Source organism: Ranitomeya imitator, chromosome 4 (assembly GCF_032444005.1).
Source record: "Ranitomeya imitator isolate aRanImi1 chromosome 4, aRanImi1.pri, whole genome shotgun sequence".
Classification (NCBI taxonomy): Eukaryota; Metazoa; Chordata; class Amphibia; order Anura; family Dendrobatidae; genus Ranitomeya; species Ranitomeya imitator.
In genome coordinates this window covers 1,114,790-1,139,303 of record NC_091285.1, presented here as the reverse complement: position 1 = coordinate 1,139,303, position 24,514 = coordinate 1,114,790, and the positions used below count along the sequence as shown (strand labels likewise).

Below are 24,514 nucleotides of genomic sequence, written 5' to 3'. Positions count from 1 at the left end.
CTCCGTCCTCCTCCCCCTCTATAGTCCCATAGATCCCTGTCCTCCTCCCCCTCTATAGTTAGATAGATCTCCGTCCTCCTCCCTCTATAGTCCCATAGATCTCCATCCTCCTCCCCCTCTATAGTCCCATAGATCTCCGTCCTCCTCCCCCTCTATAGTTCTATAGATCCCTGTCCTCCTCCTCCTCTATAGTCAGATAGATCTCCGTCCTCCTCCCCTCTATAGTCCTATAGATCTCCGTCCTCCTCCCCCTCTATAGTCCCATAAATCCCCGTCCTCCTCCCCTCTATAGTCCCATAAATCCCCGTCCTCCCCCTCTATAGTCCCATGGATCCCCATCCTCCCCCTCTATAGTCCCATAGATCTCCATCCTCCTCCCCCTCTATAGTCCCACAGATCTCCATCCTCCTCCCCCTCTATAGTCCTATAGATCCCCATCCTCCTCCCCCTCTATAGTCCCATAGATCTCCGTCCTCCTCCCCCTCTATAGTCCCATAGATCCCTGTCCTCCTCCCCCTCTATAGTCAGATAGATCTCCGTCCTCCTCCCCTCTATAGTCCCATAGATCCCCGTCCTCCTCTCCCTCTATAGTCCCATGGATCCTCCCCCTCTATAGTCCCATAGATCTCCATCCTCCTCCCCCTCTATAGTCCTATAGATCCCCATCCTCCTCCCCCTCTATAGTCCCATAGATCTCCGTCCTCCTCCCCCTCTATAGTCCCATAGATCTTCGTCCTCCTCCCCCTCTATAGTCCCATAGATCCCCATCCTCCTCCCCCTCTATAGTTCCATAGAGCTCCATCCTCCTCCCCCTCTATAGTCCCATAGATCCCCATCCTCCTCCCCCTCTATAGTCCCATAGATCTCCATCCTCCTCCCCCTCTATAGTCCCATAAATCTCCATCCTCCTCCCCCTCTATTGTCACACAGATCCCCGTCCTCCTCCCCCTCTATAGTCCCATAGATCCCTGTCCTCCTCTCCCTCTATCGTCCCATAGATCCCCGTCCTCCTCCCCCTCTATGCTGTATAATACAGATCTCCTCCTCTCCCCCGGATTTGGAAAGATACTTAAAGTGGAAAATGAAGTTACAAGCTGATCCAACTTCAGTGGAAATGCCTCAAGACAAGGAAATGATGCTCAGTATTGTGTGTGGCCTCCACGTGCCTGTGTGACCTCCCTACAACGCCTGGGAATGCTCCTGATGAGGCGGCGGATGGTCTCCTGAGGGATCTCCTCCCAGACCTGGACTAAAGCACCCGCCAACTCCTGGACAGTCTGTGGTGCAGCGTGACGTTGGTGGATGGAGCGAGACATGATGTCCCGAGACATGATGTCCCAGATGTGCTGCATCGGATTCAGGTCTGGGGAACGGGCAGCCAGTCCATAGCTTCAATGCCTTCATCTTGCAGGAACTGCTGACTCACTCCAGCCACATGAGGTCTGGCATTGTCCTGCATTAGGAGGAACCCAGGGCCAACCGCACCAGCATATGGTCTCACAAGGGGTCTGAGGATCTCATCTCGGTACCTAATGGCAGTCAGGCTACATATAGGGCCGTGCGGCCCTCCAAAGAAATGTCACAACGTATCATTACTGGCCCACTGCCAAACCGGTCATGCAGAAGGATGTTGCAGGCAGATCGCTCTCCACGGCGTCTCCAGACTCTGTCACATGTGCTCAGTGTGAACCTGCCTCCATCTGTGAAGAGCACAGGGCGCCAGTGGTGAATGCCAAGTGTCCTGCACGGTGTTAGGCTGTGAGCGCAATACTCACCTGTGGACATCGGGCCCTCAGACCATCATCATGGATGGAGCAACTTCTGTGGGTTGTAGATACCTCCTCATGCTACTGCACAGTATGTCTAGGGGTGAGAGCGATGACAAAAAAGGAAAGTAACCAAAAAGGATGAGAACAGAGACATGGTCTGGGGTCACCCCTGCCGCTCCCCTCCGAGCTAATTGTCCATCATTTCTTCCTGTTATCTGTTCCATTTACACAACGGATTCAGTCAGTGGTGAATCATAACTGGACAGGAGTGACGTGGAGTTACAGTGTGGTGGTTAAATGGAACCTGTCACCCCGAAAACCGCGGGTGAGGTAAGCCCACCGGCATCAGGGGCTTATCTACAGCACTCTGTAATACATTCTGGAATGCTGTAGATAAGCCCCCAATGTAAAAGATGAGAAAAAGACGTCAGATTATACTCACCCAGGGGCGGTCCTGCTGGTGGTCCGGGGCCTCCCATCTTCATACGATGACGTCCTCTTCTGATCTTCACGCTGCGGCGCAGGCGCACTTTATCCTCCTTGTTGAGGGCAGAGCAAAGTACTGCAGTGCGCAGGCACTGGGCCTCTCCCTGCGCACTGCAGTACTTTGCTCTGCCCTCAACAAGGAGGATAAAGTGCGCCTGCGCCGGAGCGTGAAGACAAGAAGAGGACGTCATCTGATGAAGATGGGAGGCTCCGGCCCAACAGCGGGACCACCCCTGGGTGAATATAATCTAACATCTTTTTCTCATCTTTCTGGATACATCGGGGGCTTATCTACAGCATTCCAGAATGTAGAGTGCTGGAGATAAGCCCTGATGCCGGTGGGGTTCCCTTTAAGTGTTCCCTTTATTTTTTAGCAGTGTAGATATATAAATACAGTGCTAACCACTGAGCCACCATAGTGACCTATATATAGTACAGTGCTAACCACTGAGCCACCATAGTGACCTAAATACAGTGCAGATAAAGAGGACTGAGGTGAAGCAGTGGCCCTCTGACAAAAGGTAAAGGGCCCCATCCTGGACACTGACTGAAGATGGCATCACCATACAAAAACCAACTCTAGGTGGCGCCGTCACACACCCTGTGTGCTGACTACAGGTGGCACGCCCGCACACCCTGCGCGCTGACTACATGTGGCGCCTCCGCACACCCTGCGCGCTGACTACATGCGGCGCCTCCGCACACCCTGCGCGCTGACTACAGATGGCGCCTCCGCACACCCTGCGCGCTGACTACAGGTGGTGCCGCGGCACATCCTGCGCGCTGACTACAGGTGGCGCAGCCACTAACTTTAGGTGGCACCATCGCACACCGACTAGGTAGCAAGGTCGCACACCCACTCTAGGTGGCACCGCCGCACACACTGGACACCTCAGACTCTGTACAGGGTTTATTCAGAGAACAGAACAGAGTACTATGTAAATACAGAGAAGCAGATGATGTAACACAGTGGTCGGGGGCAGGAGAGCGGACCCTCCATGATCAGACCCTCCCTCCACACAATGAATTCCATCCGTCGTCACACACGTCACTGGTGTCCCGTCACAACATGCGCTGCCAGGTCCCTCCTGCGCCATCGTCCCAGAAGTTGTGCCGTCGCTGTAGATGGAGGACTCTTCCCGGAAAGCGTCTGGATGTTCATCGAGTCTCAACACGAAGACCGGAGCTCAAGCTTTCACCTCAGACGAGACGTTGTAAATGACGTCCGAGTTCTCCGAGATCAACTCATCTAGTCAAAGAGACAATGCAGTCACCATCAGAAACGTCCCCTTCCCCGTGACCATCCCCCACACGGCAGGAACAGTACGCAGCTCCCGCGACTGGATAGGAGGGACGGCGTCTGCAGGGACATTACCCACCCTTGCGCCCATATCTCCCAATAGGAAAGCCTGGGCAGACCCTTCCCCATCCTCATACCGGGCAGAACACACTTCCACAGGCCGTACGTCTTCCCCACTGCCGTCTGCCACAGCCGTAGCGTGCCGTCCTCAGAGCCACTGGCATAAAGCTCGCCGTCCGGACTGAAGCGCACACAATGGACCGGACCAAAATGGCCTTTGTAGGATTCTATCGAAGAAAAGAAGCGAGAGATCAGGATGACAAGAGCATGGAAAGGGAGGCAGCAGCCTCAGCGAGGGGAGGAGGCCGCCAGGGTAAGATTCCTCACCGAGCTCCTCCCCTGTGGTGTAGTCGTATTTATACAGCTTGAAGTCATCGCCTCCAGCCACAATGCAGTCCTTTTCGGGGTGGAGAGAAGCAGAGATGATGGGAGCTGGTGCCTCAAATGACTTGATCAGCTCCAGGCTGGAAAGAGAATATAAAAATGACCATTACAAAGAGCCACTGGATCTATAAGGCGGAGTAGTCTGGAGGCACCTCAGGAGAGTTCAAACACCGTCATTATCCCAACGTCGTCCGAGCAGGGACATGACCAAATGTCATAGTACGTGATGGTAACGAGCGCAGAAGTACCGGCACCACATACAAGAGCCGCAGTCACATCCTCTACAGCAGACACCACGTAGAGGAGGAGCGCCCGTCACCTCTACAGATGGCACCACATACAAGAGCCGCAGTCACCTCCTCTACAGCAGACACCACGTAGAGGAGGAGCGCCCGTCACCTCTACATTCGGCACCACATACAAGAGCCGCAGTCACATCCTCTACAGCAGACACCACGTAGAGGAGGAGCGCCCGTCACCTCTACAGATGGCACCACATACAAGAGCCGCAGTCACCTCCTCTACAGCAGACACCACGTAGAGGAGGAGCGCCCGTCACCTCTACAGATGGCACCACATACAAGAGCCGCAGTCACATCCTCTCTACAGCAGACACCACGTAGAGGAGGAGCGCCCGTCACCTCTACAGATGGCACCACATACAAGAGCCGCAGTCACCTCCTCTACAGCAGACACCACGTAGAGGAGGAGCGCCCGTCACCTCTACAGATGGCACCACATACAAGAGCCGCAGTCACATCCTCTACAGCAGACACCACGTAGAGGAGGAGCGCCCGTCACCTCTACAGATGGCACCACATACAAGAGCCGCAGTCACCTCCTCTACAGCAGACACCACGTAGAGGAGGAGCGCCTGTCACCTCTACAGATGGCACCACATACAAGAGCCGCAGTCACATCCTCTACAGCAGACACCACGTAGAGGAGGAGCGCCCGTCACCTCTACATTCGGCACCACATACAAGAGCCACAGTCACATCCTCTACAGCAGACACCACGTAGAGGAGGAGCGCCCGTCACCTCTACATTCGGCACCACATACAAGAGCCACAGTCACATCCTCTACAGCAGACACCACGTAGAGGAGGAGCGCCCGTCACCTCTACAGATGGCACCACATACAAGAGCCGCAGTCACATCGTCTCTACAGCAGACACCACGTAGAGGAGGAGCGCCCGTCACCTCTACAGATGGCACCACATACAAGAGCCGCAGTCACCTCCTCTACAGCAGACACCACGTAGAGGAGGAGCGCCCGTCACCTCTACAGATGGCACCACATACAAGAGCCGCAGTCACATCCTCTACAGCAGACACCACGTAGAGGAGGAGCGCCCTTCACCTCTACAGATGGCACCACATACAAGAGCCACAGTCACATCCTCTACAGCAGACACCACGTAGAGGAGGAGCGTCCGTCACCTCTACAGATGGCACCACATACAAGAGCCGCAGTCACATCCTCTCTACAGCAGACACCACGTAGAGGAGGAGCGCCCGTCACCTCTACAGCTGGCAACACATACAAGAGCCACAGTCACATCCTCTCTACAGCAGAAACCACGTAGAGGAGGAGCGCCCGTCACCTCTACAGATGGCACCACATACAAGAGCCGCAGTCACATCCTCTCTACAGCAGACACCACATAGAGGAGGAGCGCCCGTCACCTCTACAGCTGGCAACACATACAAGAGCCACAGTCACATTCTCTACAGCAGACACCACGTAGAGGAGGAGCACCTGTCACCTCTACATTCGGCACTACGTAGAGGAGCCACCGTCACATCCTCTCCAGCAGACACCATGTAGAGGAGGAGCGCCCGTCACCTCTACATTCGGCACCACATACAAGAGCCACAGTCACATCCTCTACAGCAGACACCACGTAGAGGAGGAGCGCCGTCACCTCTACAGATGGCACCACATACAAGAGCCGCAGTCACCTCCTCTACAGCAGACACCACGTAGAGGAGGAGCGCCCGTCACCTCTACAGATGGCACCACATACAAGAGCCGCAGTCACATCCTCTACAGCAGACACCACGTAGAGGAGGAGCGCCCGTCACCTCTACAGATGGCACCACATACAAGAGCCGCAGTCACATCGTCTCTACAGCAGACACCACGTAGAGGAGGAGCGCCCGTCACCTCTACAGATGGCACCACATACAAGAGCCGCAGTCACCTCCTCTACAGCAGACACCACGTAGAGGAGGAGCGCCCGTCACCTCTACAGATGGCACCACATACAAGAGCCGCAGTCACATCCTCTACAGCAGACACCACGTAGAGGAGGAGCGCCCGTCACCTCTACAGATGGCACCACATACAAGAGCCGCCGTCACCTCTACAGCAGACACCACGTAGAAGAGGAACGCCCGTCACCTCTACAGATGGCACCACATACAAGAGCCGCAGTCACATCCTCTACAGCAGACACCACGTAGAGGAGGAGCGCCCGTCACCTCTACAGATGGCACCACATACAAGAGCCGCCGTCACATCCTCTACAGCAGACACCACGTAGAGGAGGAGCGCCCGTCACCTCTACAGATGGCACCACATACAAGAGCCGCCGTCACCTCTACAGCAGACACCACGTAGAAGAGGAGTGACCGTCACCTCTACATTCGGCACTACGTAGAGGAGCCGCCGTCACATCCTCTCTACAGTAGACACCACGTAGAGGAGGAGCGCCCGTCACCTCTACATTCGGCACCACATACAAGAGCCACAGTCACATCCTCTACAGCAGACACCACGTAGAGGAGGAGCGCCCGTCACCTCTACAGATGGCACCACATACAAGAGCCACAGTCACATCCTCTACAGCAGACACCACGTAGAGGAGGAGCGCCCGTCACCTCTACAGCTGGCAACACATACAAGAGCCACAGTCACATCCTCTACAGCAGACACCACGTAGAGGAGGAGCGCCTGTCACCTCTACATTCGGCACTACGAAGAGGAGCCACCGTCACATCCTCTCCAGCAGACACCACGTAGAGGAGGAGCGCCCGTCACCTCTACATTCGGCACCACATACAAGAGCCACAGTCACATCCTCTACAGCAGACACCACGTAGAGGAGGAGCGCCCGTCACCTCTACAGATGGCACCACATACAAGAGCCGCAGTCACATCCTCTACAGCAGACACCACGTAGAGGAGGAGCGCCTGTCACCTCTACAGATGGCACCACATACAAGAGCCGCAGTCACATCCTCTACAGCAGACACCATGTAGAGGAGGAGCGCCCGTCACCTCTACAGATGGCACCACATACAAGAGCCGCAGTCACATCCTCTCTACAGTAGACACCACGTAGAGGAGGAGCGCCCGTCACCTCTACATTCGGCACTACATAGAGGAGCCGCCGTCACATCGTCTCTACAGCAGACACCACGTAGAGGAGGAGCGCCCGTCACCCCTACAGCTGGCATCACATAGAGGAGCCGCCGTCACATCCTCTACAGCAGACACCACGTAGAGGAGGAGCGCCCGTCACCTCTACACATGGCACCACATACAAGAGCCGCAGTCACATCCTCTCTACAGCAGACACCACGTAGAGGAGGAGCGCCCGTCACCCCTACAGCTGGCATCACATAGAGGAGCCGCCGTCACATCCTCTACAGCAGACACCACGTAGAGGAGGAGCGCCCGTCACCTCTACACATGGCACCACATACAAGAGCCGCAGTCACATCCTCTCTACAGCAGACACCACGTAGAGGAGGAGCGCCCGTCACCTCTACAGCTGGCACCACATACAAGAGCCGCAGTCACATCCTCTACAGCAGACACCACGTAGAGGAGGAGCGCCCGTCACCTCTACAGATGGCACCACATACAAGAGCCGCAGTCACATCCTCTCTACAGCAGACACCACGTAGAAGAGGAGCGCCCGTCACCTCTACAGATGGCACCACATACAAGAGCCGCAGTCACATCCTCTCTACAGCAGACACCACGTAGAGGAGGAGCGCCCGTCACCTCTACAGCTGGCACCACATACAAGAGCCGCAGTCACCTCCTCTACAGCAGACACCACGTAGAGGAGGAGCGCCCGTCACCTCTACAGATGGCACCACATACAAGAGCCGCAGTCACATCCTCTCTACAGCAGACACCACGTAGAGGAGGAGCGCCCGTCACCTCTACAGATGGCACCACATACAAGAGCCGCAGTCACCTCCTCTACAGCAGACACCACGTAGAGGAGGAGCGCCCGTCACCTCTACAGATGGCACCACATACAAGAGCCGCAGTCACATCCTCTACAGCAGACACCACGTAGAGGAGGAGCGCCCGTCACCTCTACAGATGGCACCACATACAAGAGCCGCAGTCACCTCCTCTACAGCAGACACCACGTAGAGGAGGAGCGCCCGTCACCTCTACAGATGGCACCACATACAAGAGCCGCAGTCACATCCTCTACAGCAGACACCACGTAGAGGAGGAGCGCCCGTCACCTCTACATTCGGCACCACATACAAGAGCCACAGTCACATCCTCTACAGCAGACACCACGTAGAGGAGGAGCGCCCGTCACCTCTACAGATGGCACCACATACAAGAGCCGCAGTCACATCGTCTCTACAGCAGACACCACGTAGAGGAGGAGCGCCCGTCACCTCTACAGATGGCACCACATACAAGAGCCGCAGTCACCTCCTCTACAGCAGACACCACGTAGAGGAGGAGCGCCCGTCACCTCTACAGATGGCACCACATACAAGAGCCGCAGTCACATCCTCTACAGCAGACACCACGTAGAGGAGGAGCGCCCTTCACCTCTACAGATGGCACCACATACAAGAGCCACAGTCACATCCTCTACAGCAGACACCACGTAGAGGAGGAGCGTCCGTCACCTCTACAGATGGCACCACATACAAGAGCCGCAGTCACATCCTCTCTACAGCAGACACCACGTAGAGGAGGAGCGCCCGTCACCTCTACAGCTGGCAACACATACAAGAGCCACAGTCACATCCTCTCTACAGCAGAAACCACGTAGAGGAGGAGCGCCCGTCACCTCTACAGATGGCACCACATACAAGAGCCGCAGTCACATCCTCTCTACAGCAGACACCACATAGAGGAGGAGCGCCCGTCACCTCTACAGCTGGCAACACATACAAGAGCCACAGTCACATTCTCTACAGCAGACACCACGTAGAGGAGGAGCACCTGTCACCTCTACATTCGGCACTACGTAGAGGAGCCACCGTCACATCCTCTCCAGCAGACACCACGTAGAGGAGGAGCGCCCGTCACCTCTACATTCGGCACCACATACAAGAGCCACAGTCACATCCTCTACAGCAGACACCACGTAGAGGAGGAGCGCCGTCACCTCTACAGATGGCACCACATACAAGAGCCGCAGTCACCTCCTCTACAGCAGACACCACGTAGAGGAGGAGCGCCCGTCACCTCTACAGATGGCACCACATACAAGAGCCGCAGTCACATCCTCTACAGCAGACACCACGTAGAGGAGGAGCGCCCGTCACCTCTACAGATGGCACCACATACAAGAGCCGCAGTCACATCGTTTCTACAGCAGACACCACGTAGAGGAGGAGCGCCCGTCACCTCTACAGATGGCACCACATACAAGAGCCGCAGTCACCTCCTCTACAGCAGACACCACGTAGAGGAGGAGCGCCCGTCACCTCTACAGATGGCACCACATACAAGAGCCGCAGTCACATCCTCTACAGCAGACACCACGTAGAGGAGGAGCGCCCGTCACCTCTACAGATGGCACCACATACAAGAGCCGCCGTCACCTCTACAGCAGACACCACGTAGAAGAGGAACGCCCGTCACCTCTACAGATGGCACCACATACAAGAGCCGCAGTCACATCCTCTACAGCAGACACCACGTAGAGGAGGAGCGCCCGTCACCTCTACAGATGGCACCACATACAAGAGCCGCCGTCACTTCCTCTACAGCAGACACCACGTAGAGGAGGAGCGCCCGTCACCTCTACAGATGGCACCACATACAAGAGCCGCCGTCACCTCTACAGCAGACACCACGTAGAAGAGGAGTGACCGTCACCTCTACATTCGGCACTACGTAGAGGAGCCGCCGTCACATCCTCTCTACAGTAGACACCACGTAGAGGAGGAGCGCCCGTCACCTCTACATTCGGCACCACATACAAGAGCCACAGTCACATCCTCTACAGCAGACACCACGTAGAGGAGGAGCGCCCGTCACCTCTACAGATGGCACCACATACAAGAGCCACAGTCACATCCTCTACAGCAGACACCACGTAGAGGAGGAGCGCCCGTCACCTCTACAGCTGGCAACACATACAAGAGCCACAGTCACATCCTCTACAGCAGACACCACGTAGAGGAGGAGCGCCTGTCACCTCTACATTCGGCACTACGAAGAGGAGCCACCGTCACATCCTCTCCAGCAGACACCACGTAGAGGAGGAGCGCCCGTCACCTCTACATTCGGCACCACATACAAGAGCCACAGTCACATCCTCTACAGCAGACACCACGTAGAGGAGGAGCGCCCGTCACCTCTACAGATGGCACCACATACAAGAGCCGCAGTCACATCCTCTACAGCAGACACCACGTAGAGGAGGAGCGCCTGTCACCTCTACAGATGGCACCACATACAAGAGCCGCAGTCACATCCTCTACAGCAGACACCATGTAGAGGAGGAGCGCCCGTCACCTCTACAGATGGCACCACATACAAGAGCCGCAGTCACATCCTCTCTACAGTAGACACCACGTAGAGGAGGAGCGCCCGTCACCTCTACATTCGGCACTACATAGAGGAGCCGCCGTCACATCGTCTCTACAGCAGACACCACGTAGAGGAGGAGCGCCCGTCACCCCTACAGCTGGCATCACAGAGGAGCCGCCGTCACATCCTCTACAGCAGACACCACGTAGAGGAGGAGCGCCCGTCACCTCTACAGATGGCACCACATACAAGAGCCGCAGTCACATCCTCTCTACAGCAGACACCACGTAGAGGAGGAGCGCCCGTCACCTCTACAGCTGGCACCACATACAAGAGCCGCAGTCACATCCTCTACAGCAGACACCACGTAGAGGAGGAGCGCCCGTCACCTCTACAGATGGCACCACATACAAGAGCCGCAGTCACATCCTCTCTACAGCAGACACCACGTAGAAGAGGAGCGCCCGTCACCTCTACAGATGGCACCACATACAAGAGCCGCAGTCACATCCTCTCTACAGCAGACACCACGTAGAGGAGGAGCGCCCGTCACCTCTACAGCTGGCACCACATACAAGAGCCGCAGTCACCTCCTCTACAGCAGACACCACGTAGAGGAGGAGCGCCCGTCACCTCTACAGATGGCACCACATACAAGAGCCGCAGTCACCTCCTCTACAGCAGACACCACGTAGAGGAGGAGCGCCTGTCACCTCTACAGATGGCACCACATACAAGAGCCGCAGTCACATCCTCTACAGCAGACACCACGTAGAGGAGGAGCGCCCGTCACCTCTACATTCGGCACCACATACAAGAGCCACAGTCACATCCTCTACAGCAGACACCACGTAGAGGAGGAGCGCCCGTCACCTCTACAGATGGCACCACATACAAGAGCCGCAGTCACATCGTCTCTACAGCAGACACCACGTAGAGGAGGAGCGCCCGTCACCTCTACAGATGGCACCACATACAAGAGCCGCAGTCACCTCCTCTACAGCAGACACCACGTAGAGGAGGAGCGCCCGTCACCTCTACAGATGGCACCACATACAAGAGCCGCAGTCACATCCTCTACAGCAGACACCACGTAGAGGAGGAGCGCCCTTCACCTCTACAGATGGCACCACATACAAGAGCCACAGTCACATCCTCTACAGCAGACACCACGTAGAGGAGGAGCGTCCGTCACCTCTACAGATGGCACCACATACAAGAGCCGCAGTCACATCCTCTCTACAGCAGACACCACGTAGAGGAGGAGCGCCCGTCACCTCTACAGCTGGCAACACATACAAGAGCCACAGTCACATCCTCTCTACAGCAGAAACCACGTAGAGGAGGAGCGCCCGTCACCTCTACAGATGGCACCACATACAAGAGCCGCAGTCACATCCTCTCTACAGCAGACACCACATAGAGGAGGAGCGCCCGTCACCTCTACAGCTGGCAACACATACAAGAGCCACAGTCACATTCTCTACAGCAGACACCACGTAGAGGAGGAGCACCTGTCACCTCTACATTCGGCACTACGTAGAGGAGCCACCGTCACATCCTCTCCAGCAGACACCACGTAGAGGAGGAGCGCCCGTCACCTCTACATTCGGCACCACATACAAGAGCCACAGTCACATCCTCTACAGCAGACACCACGTAGAGGAGGAGCGCCGTCACCTCTACAGATGGCACCACATACAAGAGCCGCAGTCACCTCCTCTACAGCAGACACCACGTAGAGGAGGAGCGCCCGTCACCTCTACAGATGGCACCACATACAAGAGCCGCAGTCACATCCTCTACAGCAGACACCACGTAGAGGAGGAGCGCCCGTCACCTCTACAGATGGCACCACATACAAGAGCCGCAGTCACATCGTCTCTACAGCAGACACCACGTAGAGGAGGAGCGCCCGTCACCTCTACAGATGGCACCACATACAAGAGCCGCAGTCACCTCCTCTACAGCAGACACCACGTAGAGGAGGAGCGCCCGTCACCTCTACAGATGGCACCACATACAAGAGCCGCAGTCACATCCTCTACAGCAGACACCACGTAGAGGAGGAGCGCCCGTCACCTCTACAGATGGCACCACATACAAGAGCCGCCGTCACCTCTACAGCAGACACCACGTAGAAGAGGAACGCCCGTCACCTCTACAGATGGCACCACATACAAGAGCCGCAGTCACATCCTCTACAGCAGACACCACGTAGAGGAGGAGCGCCCGTCACCTCTACAGATGGCACCACATACAAGAGCCGCCGTCACATCCTCTACAGCAGACACCACGTAGAGGAGGAGCGCCCGTCACCTCTACAGATGGCACCACATACAAGAGCCGCCGTCACCTCTACAGCAGACACCACGTAGAAGAGGAGTGACCGTCACCTCTACATTCGGCACTACGTAGAGGAGCCGCCGTCACATCCTCTCTACAGTAGACACCACGTAGAGGAGGAGCGCCCGTCACCTCTACATTCGGCACCACATACAAGAGCCACAGTCACATCCTCTACAGCAGACACCACGTAGAGGAGGAGCGCCCGTCACCTCTACAGATGGCACCACATACAAGAGCCACAGTCACATCCTCTACAGCAGACACCACGTAGAGGAGGAGCGCCCGTCACCTCTACAGCTGGCAACACATACAAGAGCCACAGTCACATCCTCTACAGCAGACACCACGTAGAGGAGGAGCACCTGTCACCTCTACATTCGGCACTACGTAGAGGAGCCACCGTCACATCCTCTCCAGCAGACACCATGTAGAGGAGGAGCGCCCGTCACCTCTACATTCGGCACCACATACAAGAGCCACAGTCACATCCTCTACAGCAGACACCACGTAGAGGAGGAGCGCCCGTCACCTCTACAGATGGCACCACATACAAGAGCCGCAGTCACCTCCTCTACAGCAGACACCACGTAGAGGAGGAGCGCCCGTCACCTCTACAGATGGCACCACATACAAGAGCCGCAGTCACATCCTCTACAGCAGACACCACGTAGAGGAGGAGCGCCCGTCACCTCTACAGATGGCACCACATACAAGAGCCGCAGTCACATCGTCTCTACAGTAGACACCACGTAGAGGAGGAGCGCCCGTCACCTCTACAGATGGCACCACATACAAGAGCCGCAGTCACCTCCTCTACAGCAGACACCACGTAGAGGAGGAGCGCCCGTCACCTCTACAGATGGCACCACATACAAGAGCCGCAGTCACATCCTCTACAGCAGACACCACGTAGAGGAGGAGCGCCCGTCACCTCTACAGATGGCACCACATACAAGAGCCGCCGTCACCTCTACAGCAGACACCACGTAGAAGAGGAACGCCCGTCACCTCTACAGATGGCACCACATACAAGAGCCGCAGTCACATCCTCTACAGCAGACACCACGTAGAGGAGGAGCGCCCGTCACCTCTACAGATGGCACCACATACAAGAGCCGCCGTCACATCCTCTACAGCAGACACCACGTAGAGGAGGAGCGCCCGTCACCTCTACAGATGGCACCACATACAAGAGCCGCCGTCACCTCTACAGCAGACACCACGTAGAAGAGGAGTGACCGTCACCTCTACATTCGGCACTACGTAGAGGAGCCGCCGTCACATCCTCTCTACAGTAGACACCACGTAGAGGAGGAGCGCCCGTCACCTCTACATTCGGCACCACATACAAGAGCCACAGTCACATCCTCTACAGCAGACACCACGTAGAGGAGGAGCGCCCGTCACCTCTACAGATGGCACCACATACAAGAGCCACAGTCACATCCTCTACAGCAGACACCACGTAGAGGAGGAGCGCCCGTCACCTCTACAGCTGGCAACACATACAAGAGCCACAGTCACATCCTCTACAGCAGACACCACGTAGAGGAGGAGCGCCTGTCACCTCTACATTCGGCACTACGAAGAGGAGCCACCGTCACATCCTCTCCAGCAGACACCACGTAGAGGAGGAGCGCCCGTCACCTCTACATTCGGCACCACATACAAGAGCCACAGTCACATCCTCTACAGCAGACACCACGTAGAGGAGGAGCGCCCGTCACCTCTACAGATGGCACCACATACAAGAGCCGCAGTCACATCCTCTACAGCAGACACCACGTAGAGGAGGAGCGCCTGTCACCTCTACAGATGGCACCACATACAAGAGCCGCAGTCACATCCTCTACAGCAGACACCATGTAGAGGAGGAGCGCCCGTCACCTCTACAGATGGCACCACATACAAGAGCCGCAGTCACATCCTCTCTACAGTAGACACCACGTAGAGGAGGAGCGCCCGTCACCTCTACATTCGGCACTACATAGAGGAGCCGCCGTCACATCGTCTCTACAGCAGACACCACGTAGAGGAGGAGCGCCCGTCACCCCTACAGCTGGCATCACATAGAGGAGCCGCCGTCACATCCTCTACAGCAGACACCACGTAGAGGAGGAGCGCCCGTCACCTCTACACATGGCACCACATACAAGAGCCGCAGTCACATCCTCTCTACAGCAGACACCACGTAGAGGAGGAGCGCCCGTCACCCCTACAGCTGGCATCACATAGAGGAGCCGCCGTCACATCCTCTACAGCAGACACCACGTAGAGGAGGAGCGCCCGTCACCTCTACACATGGCACCACATACAAGAGCCGCAGTCACATCCTCTCTACAGCAGACACCACGTAGAGGAGGAGCGCCCGTCACCTCTACAGCTGGCACCACATACAAGAGCCGCAGTCACATCCTCTACAGCAGACACCACGTAGAGGAGGAGCGCCCGTCACCTCTACAGATGGCACCACATACAAGAGCCGCAGTCACATCCTCTCTACAGCAGACACCACGTAGAAGAGGAGCGCCCGTCACCTCTACAGATGGCACCACATACAAGAGCCGCAGTCACATCCTCTCTACAGCAGACACCACGTAGAGGAGGAGCGCCCGTCACCTCTACAGCTGGCACCACATACAAGAGCCGCAGTCACCTCCTCTACAGCAGACACCACGTAGAGGAGGAGCGCCCGTCACCTCTACAGATGGCACCACATACAAGAGCCGCAGTCACATCCTCTCTACAGCAGACACCACGTAGAGGAGGAGCGCCCGTCACCTCTACAGATGGCACCACATACAAGAGCCGCAGTCACCTCCTCTACAGCAGACACCACGTAGAGGAGGAGCGCCCGTCACCTCTACAGATGGCACCACATACAAGAGCCGCAGTCACATCCTCTACAGCAGACACCACGTAGAGGAGGAGCGCCCGTCACCTCTACAGATGGCACCACATACAAGAGCCGCAGTCACCTCCTCTACAGCAGACACCACGTAGAGGAGGAGCGCCCGTCACCTCTACAGATGGCACCACATACAAGAGCCGCAGTCACATCCTCTACAGCAGACACCACGTAGAGGAGGAGCGCCCGTCACCTCTACATTCGGCACCACATACAAGAGCCACAGTCACATCCTCTACAGCAGACACCACGTAGAGGAGGAGCGCCCGTCACCTCTACAGATGGCACCACATACAAGAGCCGCAGTCACATCGTCTCTACAGCAGACACCACGTAGAGGAGGAGCGCCCGTCACCTCTACAGATGGCACCACATACAAGAGCCGCAGTCACCTCCTCTACAGCAGACACCACGTAGAGGAGGAGCGCCCGTCACCTCTACAGATGGCACCACATACAAGAGCCGCAGTCACATCCTCTACAGCAGACACCACGTAGAGGAGGAGCGCCCTTCACCTCTACAGATGGCACCACATACAAGAGCCACAGTCACATCCTCTACAGCAGACACCACGTAGAGGAGGAGCGTCCGTCACCTCTACAGATGGCACCACATACAAGAGCCGCAGTCACATCCTCTCTACAGCAGACACCACGTAGAGGAGGAGCGCCCGTCACCTCTACAGCTGGCAACACATACAAGAGCCACAGTCACATCCTCTCTACAGCAGAAACCACGTAGAGGAGGAGCGCCCGTCACCTCTACAGATGGCACCACATACAAGAGCCGCAGTCACATCCTCTCTACAGCAGACACCACATAGAGGAGGAGCGCCCGTCACCTCTACAGCTGGCAACACATACAAGAGCCACAGTCACATTCTCTACAGCAGACACCACGTAGAGGAGGAGCACCTGTCACCTCTACATTCGGCACTACGTAGAGGAGCCACCGTCACATCCTCTCCAGCAGACACCACGTAGAGGAGGAGCGCCCGTCACCTCTACATTCGGCACCACATACAAGAGCCACAGTCACATCCTCTACAGCAGACACCACGTAGAGGAGGAGCGCCCGTCACCTCTACAGATGGCACCACATACAAGAGCCGCAGTCACCTCCTCTACAGCAGACACCACGTAGAAGAGGAACGCCCGTCACCTCTACAGATGGCACCACATACAAGAGCCGCAGTCACATCCTCTACAGCAGACACCACGTAGAGGAGGAGCGCCCGTCACCTCTACAGATGGCACCACATACAAGAGCCGCCGTCACATCCTCTACAGCAGACACCACGTAGAGGAGGAGCGCCCGTCACCTCTACAGATGGCACCACATACAAGAGCCGCCGTCACCTCTACAGCAGACACCACGTAGAAGAGGAGTGACCGTCACCTCTACATTCGGCACTACGTAGAGGAGCCGCCGTCACATCCTCTCTACAGTAGACACCACGTAGAGGAGGAGCGCCCGTCACCTCTACATTCGGCACCACATACAAGAGCCACAGTCACATCCTCTACAGCAGACACCACGTAGAGGAGGAGCGCCCGTCACCTCTACAGATGGCACCACATACAAGAGCCACAGTCACATCCTCTACAGCAGACACCACGTAGAGGAGGAGCGCCCGTCACCTCTACAGCTGGCAACACATACAAGAGCCACAGTCACATCCTCTACAGCAGACACCACGTAGAGGAGGAGCGCCTGTCACCTCTACATTCGGCACTACGAAGAGGAGCCACCGTCACATCCTCTCCAGCAGACACCACGTAGAGGAGGAGCGCCCGTCACCTCTACATTCGGCACCACATACAAGAGCCACAGTCACATCCTCTACAGCAGACACCACGTAGAGGAGGAGCGCCCGTCACCTCTACAGATGGCACCACATACAAGAGCCGCAGTCACATCCTCTACAGCAGACACCACGTAGAGGAGGAGCGCCTGTCACCTCTACAGATGGCACCACATACAAGAGCCGCAGTCACATCCTCTACAGCAGACACCATGTAGAGGAGGAGCGCCCGTCACCTCTACAGATGGCACCACATACAAGAGCCGCAGTCACATCCTCTCTACAGTAGACACCACGTAGAGGAGGAGCGCCCGTCACCTCTACATTCGGCACTACATAGAGGAGCCGCCGTCACATCGTCTCTACAGCAGACACCACGTAGAGGAGGAGCGCCCGTCACCCCTACAGCTGGCATCACATAGAGGAGCCGCCGTCACATCCTCTACAGCAGACACCACGTAGAGGAGGAGCGCCCGTCACCTCTACAGATGGCACCACATACAAGAGCCGCAGTCACATCCTCTCTACAGCAGACACCACGTAGAGGAGGAGCGCCCGTCACCTCTACAGCTGGCACCACATACAAGAGCCGCAGTCACATCCTCTCTACAGCAGACACCACGTAGAGGAGGAGCGCCCGTCACCTCTACAGCTGGCACCACATACAAGAGCCGCAGTCACATCCTCTACAGCAGACACCACGTAGAGGAGGAGCGCCCGTCACCTCTACAGATGGCACCACATACAAGAGCCGCAGTCACATCCTCTCTACAGCAGACACCACGTAGAAGAGGAGCGCCCGTCACCTCTACAGATGGCACCACATACAAGAGCCGCAGTCACATCCTCTCTACAGCAGACACCACGTAGAGGAGGAGCGCCCGTCACCTCTACAGCTGGCACCACATACAAGAGCCACAGTCACATCCTCTACAGCAGACACCACGTAGAGGAGGAGCGCCCGTCACCTCTACATTCGGCACTACGTAGAGGAGCCGCCGTCACATCCTCTCTACAGCAGACACCACATAGAAGAGGAGCGCCCGTCACCCCTACAGATGGCACCACATATAAGAGCCGCAGTCACATCCTCTACAGCAGACACCACGTAGAGGAGGAGCGCCCGTCACCTCTACAGATGGCACCCCATACAAGAGCCGCAGTCACATCCTCTACAGCAGACACCACGTAGAGGAGGAGCGCCCGTCACCTCTACAGATGGCACCACATACAAGAGCCGCAGTCACATCCTCTACAGCAGACACCACGTAGAGGAGGAGCGCCCGTCACCTCTACAGATGGCACCACATACAAGAGCCGCAGTCACATCCTCTACAGCAGACACCACGTAGAGGAGGAGCGCCCGTCACCTCTACAGATGGCACCACATACAAGAGCCGCAGTCACATCGTCTCTACAGCAGACACCACGTAGAGGAGGAGCGCCCGTCACCTCTACAGATGGCACCACATACAAGAGCCGCAGTCACCTCCTCTACAGCAGACACCACGTAGAGGAGGAGCGCCCGTCACCTCTACAGATGGCACCACATACAAGAGCCGCAGTCACCTCCTCTACAGCAGACACCACGTAGAGGAGGAGCGCCCGTCACCCCTACAGATGGCACCACATACAAGAGCCGCAGTCACATCCTCTACAGCAGACACCACGTAGAGGAGGAGCGCCCGTCACCTCTACAGATGGCACCACATACAAGAGCCGCAGTCACATCCTCTACAGCAGACACCACGTAGAGGAGGAGCGCCCGTCACCTCTACAGATGGCACCACATACAAGAGCCGCAGTCACATCGTCTCTACAGCAGACACCACGTAGAGGAGGAGCGCCCATCACCTCTACAGATGGCACCACATACAAGAGCCGCAGTCACCTCCTCTACAGCAGACACCACGTAGAGGAGGAGCGCCCGTCACCTCTACAGATGGCACCACATACAAGAGCCGCAGTCACCTCCTCTACAGCAGACACCACGTAGAGGAGGAGCGCCCGTCACCTCTACAGATGGCACCACATACAAGAGCCGCAGTCACATCCTCTACAGCAGACACCACGTAGAGGAGGAGCGCCCGTCACCTCTACATTCGGCACCACATACAAGAGCCACAGTCACATCCTCTACAGCAGACACCACGTAGAGGAGGAGCGCCCGTCACCTCTACAGATGGCACCACATACAAGAGCCGCAGTCACATCCTCTACAGCAGACACCACGTAGAGGAGGAGCGCCCGTCACCTCTACAGATGGCACCACATACAAGAGCCGCAGTCACATCCTCTACAGCAGACACCACGTAGAGGAGGAGCGCCCGTCACCTCTACAGATGGCACCACATACAAGAGCCGCAGTCACATCCTCTACAGCAGACACCACGTAGAGGAGGAGCGCCCGTCACCTCTACAGATGGCACCACATACAAGAGCCGCCGTCACCTCTACAGCAGACACCACGTAGAAGAGGAGTGACCGTCACCTCTACATTCGGCACTACGTAGAGGAGCCGCCGTCACATCCTCTCTACAGTAGACACCACGTAGAGGAGGAGCGCCCGTCACCTCTACATTCGGCACCACATACAAGAGCCACAGTCACATCCTCTACAGCAGACACCACGTAGAAGAGGAGCGCCCGTCACCTCTACAGATGGCACCACATACAAGAGCCACAGTCACATCCTCTACAGCAGACACCACGTAGAGGAGGAGCGCCCGTCACCTCTACAGCTGGCAACACATACAAGAGCCACAGTCACATCCTCTACAGCAGACACCACGTAGAGGAGGAGCGCCTGTCACCTCTACATTCGGCACTACGAAGAGGAGCCACCGTCACATCCTCTCCAGCAGACACCACGTAGAGGAGGAGCGCCCGTCACCTCTACATTCGGCACCACATACAAGAGCCACAGACACATCCTCTACAGCAGACACCACGTAGAGGAGGAGCGCCCGTCACCTCTACAGATGGCACCACATACAAGAGCCGCAGTCACATCCTCTACAGCAGACACCACGTAGAGGAGGAGCGCCTGTCACCTCTACAGATGGCACCACATACAAGAGCCGCAGTCACATCCTCTACAGCAGACACCATGTAGAGGAGGAGCGCCCGTCACCTCTACAGATGGCACCACATACAAGAGCCGCAGTCACATCCTCTCTACAGTAGACACCACGTAGAGGAGGAGCGCCCGTCACCTCTACATTCGGCACTACATAGAGGAGCCGCCGTCACATCGTCTCTACAGCAGACACCACGTAGTGGAGGAGCGCCCGTCACCCCTACAGCTGGCATCACATAGAGGAGCCGCCGTCACATCCTCTACAGCAGACACCACGTATAGGAGGAGCGCCCGTCACCTCTACAGATGGCACCACATACAAGAGCCGCAGTCACATCCTCTCTACAGCAGACACCACGTAGAGGAGGAGCGCCCGTCACCTCTACAGCTGGCACCACATACAAGAGCCGCAGTCACATCCTCTCTACAGCAGACACCACGTAGAGGAGGAGCGCCCGTCACCTCTACAGCTGGCACCACATACAAGAGCCGCAGTCACATCCTCTACAGCAGACACCACGTAGAGGAGGAGCGCCCGTCACCTCTACAGATGGCACCACATACAAGAGCCGCAGTCACCTCCTCTACAGCAGACACCACGTAGAGGAGGAGCGCCCGTCACCTCTACAGATGGCACCACATACAAGAGCCGCAGTCACCTCCTCTACAGCAGACACCACGTAGAGGAGGAGCGCCCGTCACCCCTACAGATGGCACCACATACAAGAGCCGCAGTCACATCCTCTACAGCAGACACCACGTAGAGGAGGAGCGCCCGTCACCTCTACAGATGGCACCACATACAAGAGCCGCAGTCACATCCTCTACAGCAGACACCACGTAGAGGAGGAGCGCCCGTCACCTCTACAGATGGCACCACATACAAGAGCCGCAGTCACATCGTCTCTACAGCAGACACCACGTAGAGGAGGAGCGCCCGTCACCTCTACAGATGGCACCACATACAAGAGCCGCAGTCACCTCCTCTACAGCAGACACCACGTAGAGGAGGAGCGCCCGTCACCTCTACAGATGGCACCACATACAAGAGCCGCAGTCACCTCCTCTACAGCAGACACCACGTAGAAGAGGAGCGCCCGTCACCTCTACAGATGGCACCACATACAAGAGCCGCAGTCACATCCTCTCTACAGCAGACACCACGTAGAGGAGGAGCGCCCGTCACCTCTACAGCTGGCACCACATACAAGAGCCACAGTCACATCCTCTACAGCAGACACCACGTAGAGGAGGAGCGCCCGTCACCTCTACATTCGGCACTACGTAGAGGAGCCGCCGTCACATCCTCTCTACAGCAGACACCACATAGAAGAGGAGCGCCCGTCACCCCTACAGATGGCACCACATATAAGAGCCGCAGTCACATCCTCTACAGCAGACACCACGTAGAGGAGGAGCGCCCGTCACCTCTACAGATGGCACCCCATACAAGAGCCGCAGTCACATCCTCTACAGCAGACACCACGTAGAGGAGGAGCGCCCGTCACCTCTACAGATGGCACCACATACAAGAGCCGCAGTCACATCCTCTACAGCAGACACCACGTAGAGGAGGAGCGCCCGTCACCTCTACAGATGGCACCACATACAAGAGCCGCAGTCACATCCTCTACAGCAGACACCACGTAGAGGAGGAGCGCCCGTCACCTCTACAGATGGCACCACATACAAGAGCCGCAGTCACATCGTCTCTACAGCAGACACCACGTAGAGGAGGAGCGCCCGTCACCTCTACAGATGGCACCACATACAAGAGCCGCAGTCACCTCCTCTACAGCAGACACCACGTAGAGGAGGAGCGCCCGTCACCTCTACAGATGGCACCACATACAAGAGCCGCAGTCACCTCCTCTACAGCAGACACCACGTAGAGGAGGAGCGCCCGTCACCCCTACAGATGGCACCACATACAAGAGCCGCAGTCACATCCTCTACAGCAGACACCACGTAGAGGAGGAGCGCCCGTCACCTCTACAGATGGCACCACATACAAGAGCCGCAGTCACATCCTCTACAGCAGACACCACGTAGAGGAGGAGCGCCCGTCACCTCTACAGATGGCACCACATACAAGAGCCGCAGTCACATCGTCTCTACAGCAGACACCACGTAGAGGAGGAGCGCCCGTCACCTCTACAGATGGCACCACATACAAGAGCCGCAGTCACCTCCTCTACAGCAGACACCACGTAGAGGAGGAGCGCCCGTCACCTCTACAGATGGCACCATATACAAGAGCCGCAGTCACCTCCTCTACAGCAGACACCACGTAGAGGAGGAGCGCCCGTCACCTCTACAGATGGCACCACATACAAGAGCCGCAGTCACATCCTCTACAGCAGACACCACGTAGAGGAGGAGCGCCCGTCACCTCTACATTCGGCACCACATACAAGAGCCACAGTCACATCCTCTACAGCAGACACCACGTAGAGGAGGAGCGCCCGTCACCTCTACAGATGGCACCACATACAAGAGCCGCAGTCACATCCTCTACAGCAGACACCACGTAGAGGAGGAGCGCCCGTCACCTCTACAGATGGCACCACATACAAGAGCCGCAGTCACATCCTCTACAGCAGACACCACGTAGAGGAGGAGCGCCTGTCACCTCTACAGATGGCACCACATACAAGAGCCGCAGTCACATCCTCTACAGCAGACACCACGTAGAGGAGGAGCGCCCGTCACCTCTACAGATGGCACCACATACAAGAGCCGCCGTCACCTCTACAGCAGACACCACGTAGAAGAGGAGTGACCGTCACCTCTACATTCGGCACTACGTAGAGGAGCCGCCGTCACATCCTCTCTACAGTAGACACCACGTAGAGGAGGAGCGCCCGTCACCTCTACATTCGGCACCACATACAAGAGCCACAGTCACATCCTCTACAGCAGACACCACGTAGAAGAGGAGCGCCCGTCACCTCTACAGATGGCACCACATACAAGAGCCACAGTCACATCCTCTACAGCAGACACCACGTAGAGGAGGAGCGCCCGTCACCTCTACAGCTGGCAACACATACAAGAGCCACAGTCACATCCTCTACAGCAGACACCACGTAGAGGAGGAGCGCCTGTCACCTCTACATTCGGCACTACGAAGAGGAGCCACCGTCACATCCTCTCCAGCAGACACCACGTAGAGGAGGAGCGCCCGTCACCTCTACATTCGGCACCACATACAAGAGCCACAGTCACATCCTCTACAGCAGACACCACGTAGAGGAGGAGCGCCCGTCACCTCTACAGATGGCACCACATACAAGAGCCGCAGTCACATCCTCTACAGCAGACACCACGTAGAGGAGGAGCGCCTGTCACCTCTACAGATGGCACCACATACAAGAGCCGCAGTCACATCCTCTACAGCAGACACCATGTAGAGGAGGAGCGCCCGTCACCTCTACAGATGGCACCACATACAAGAGCCGCAGTCACATCCTCTCTACAGTAGACACCACGTAGAGGAGGAGCGCCCGTCACCTCTACATTCGGCACTACATAGAGGAGCCGCCGTCACATCGTCTCTACAGCAGACACCACGTAGTGGAGGAGCGCCCGTCACCCCTACAGCTGGCATCACAT

At 56.8% G+C, this 24,514-nt stretch overlaps 1 protein-coding gene across 1 annotated transcript in view; it reads right to left on the bottom strand.

Moving 5' to 3' along the window:
* Positions 1–3,150: 3,150 nt before the first annotated feature.
* The window catches only part of STRAP (serine/threonine kinase receptor associated protein), a 56,144-nt gene continuing 34,780 nt past the window's right edge, over positions 3,151–24,514 (bottom strand). The window contains exons 7-9 of the mRNA XM_069762747.1: positions 3,943–4,079; positions 3,693–3,842; positions 3,151–3,504 (exon numbers count right to left, since the gene is read on the bottom strand). Of these exons, the coding sequence (XP_069618848.1) occupies positions 3,443–3,504; positions 3,693–3,842; positions 3,943–4,079 (349 nt within the window). The 3' untranslated portion in view covers positions 3,151–3,442. The remainder of the gene's footprint in view (positions 3,505–3,692; positions 3,843–3,942; positions 4,080–24,514) is intronic.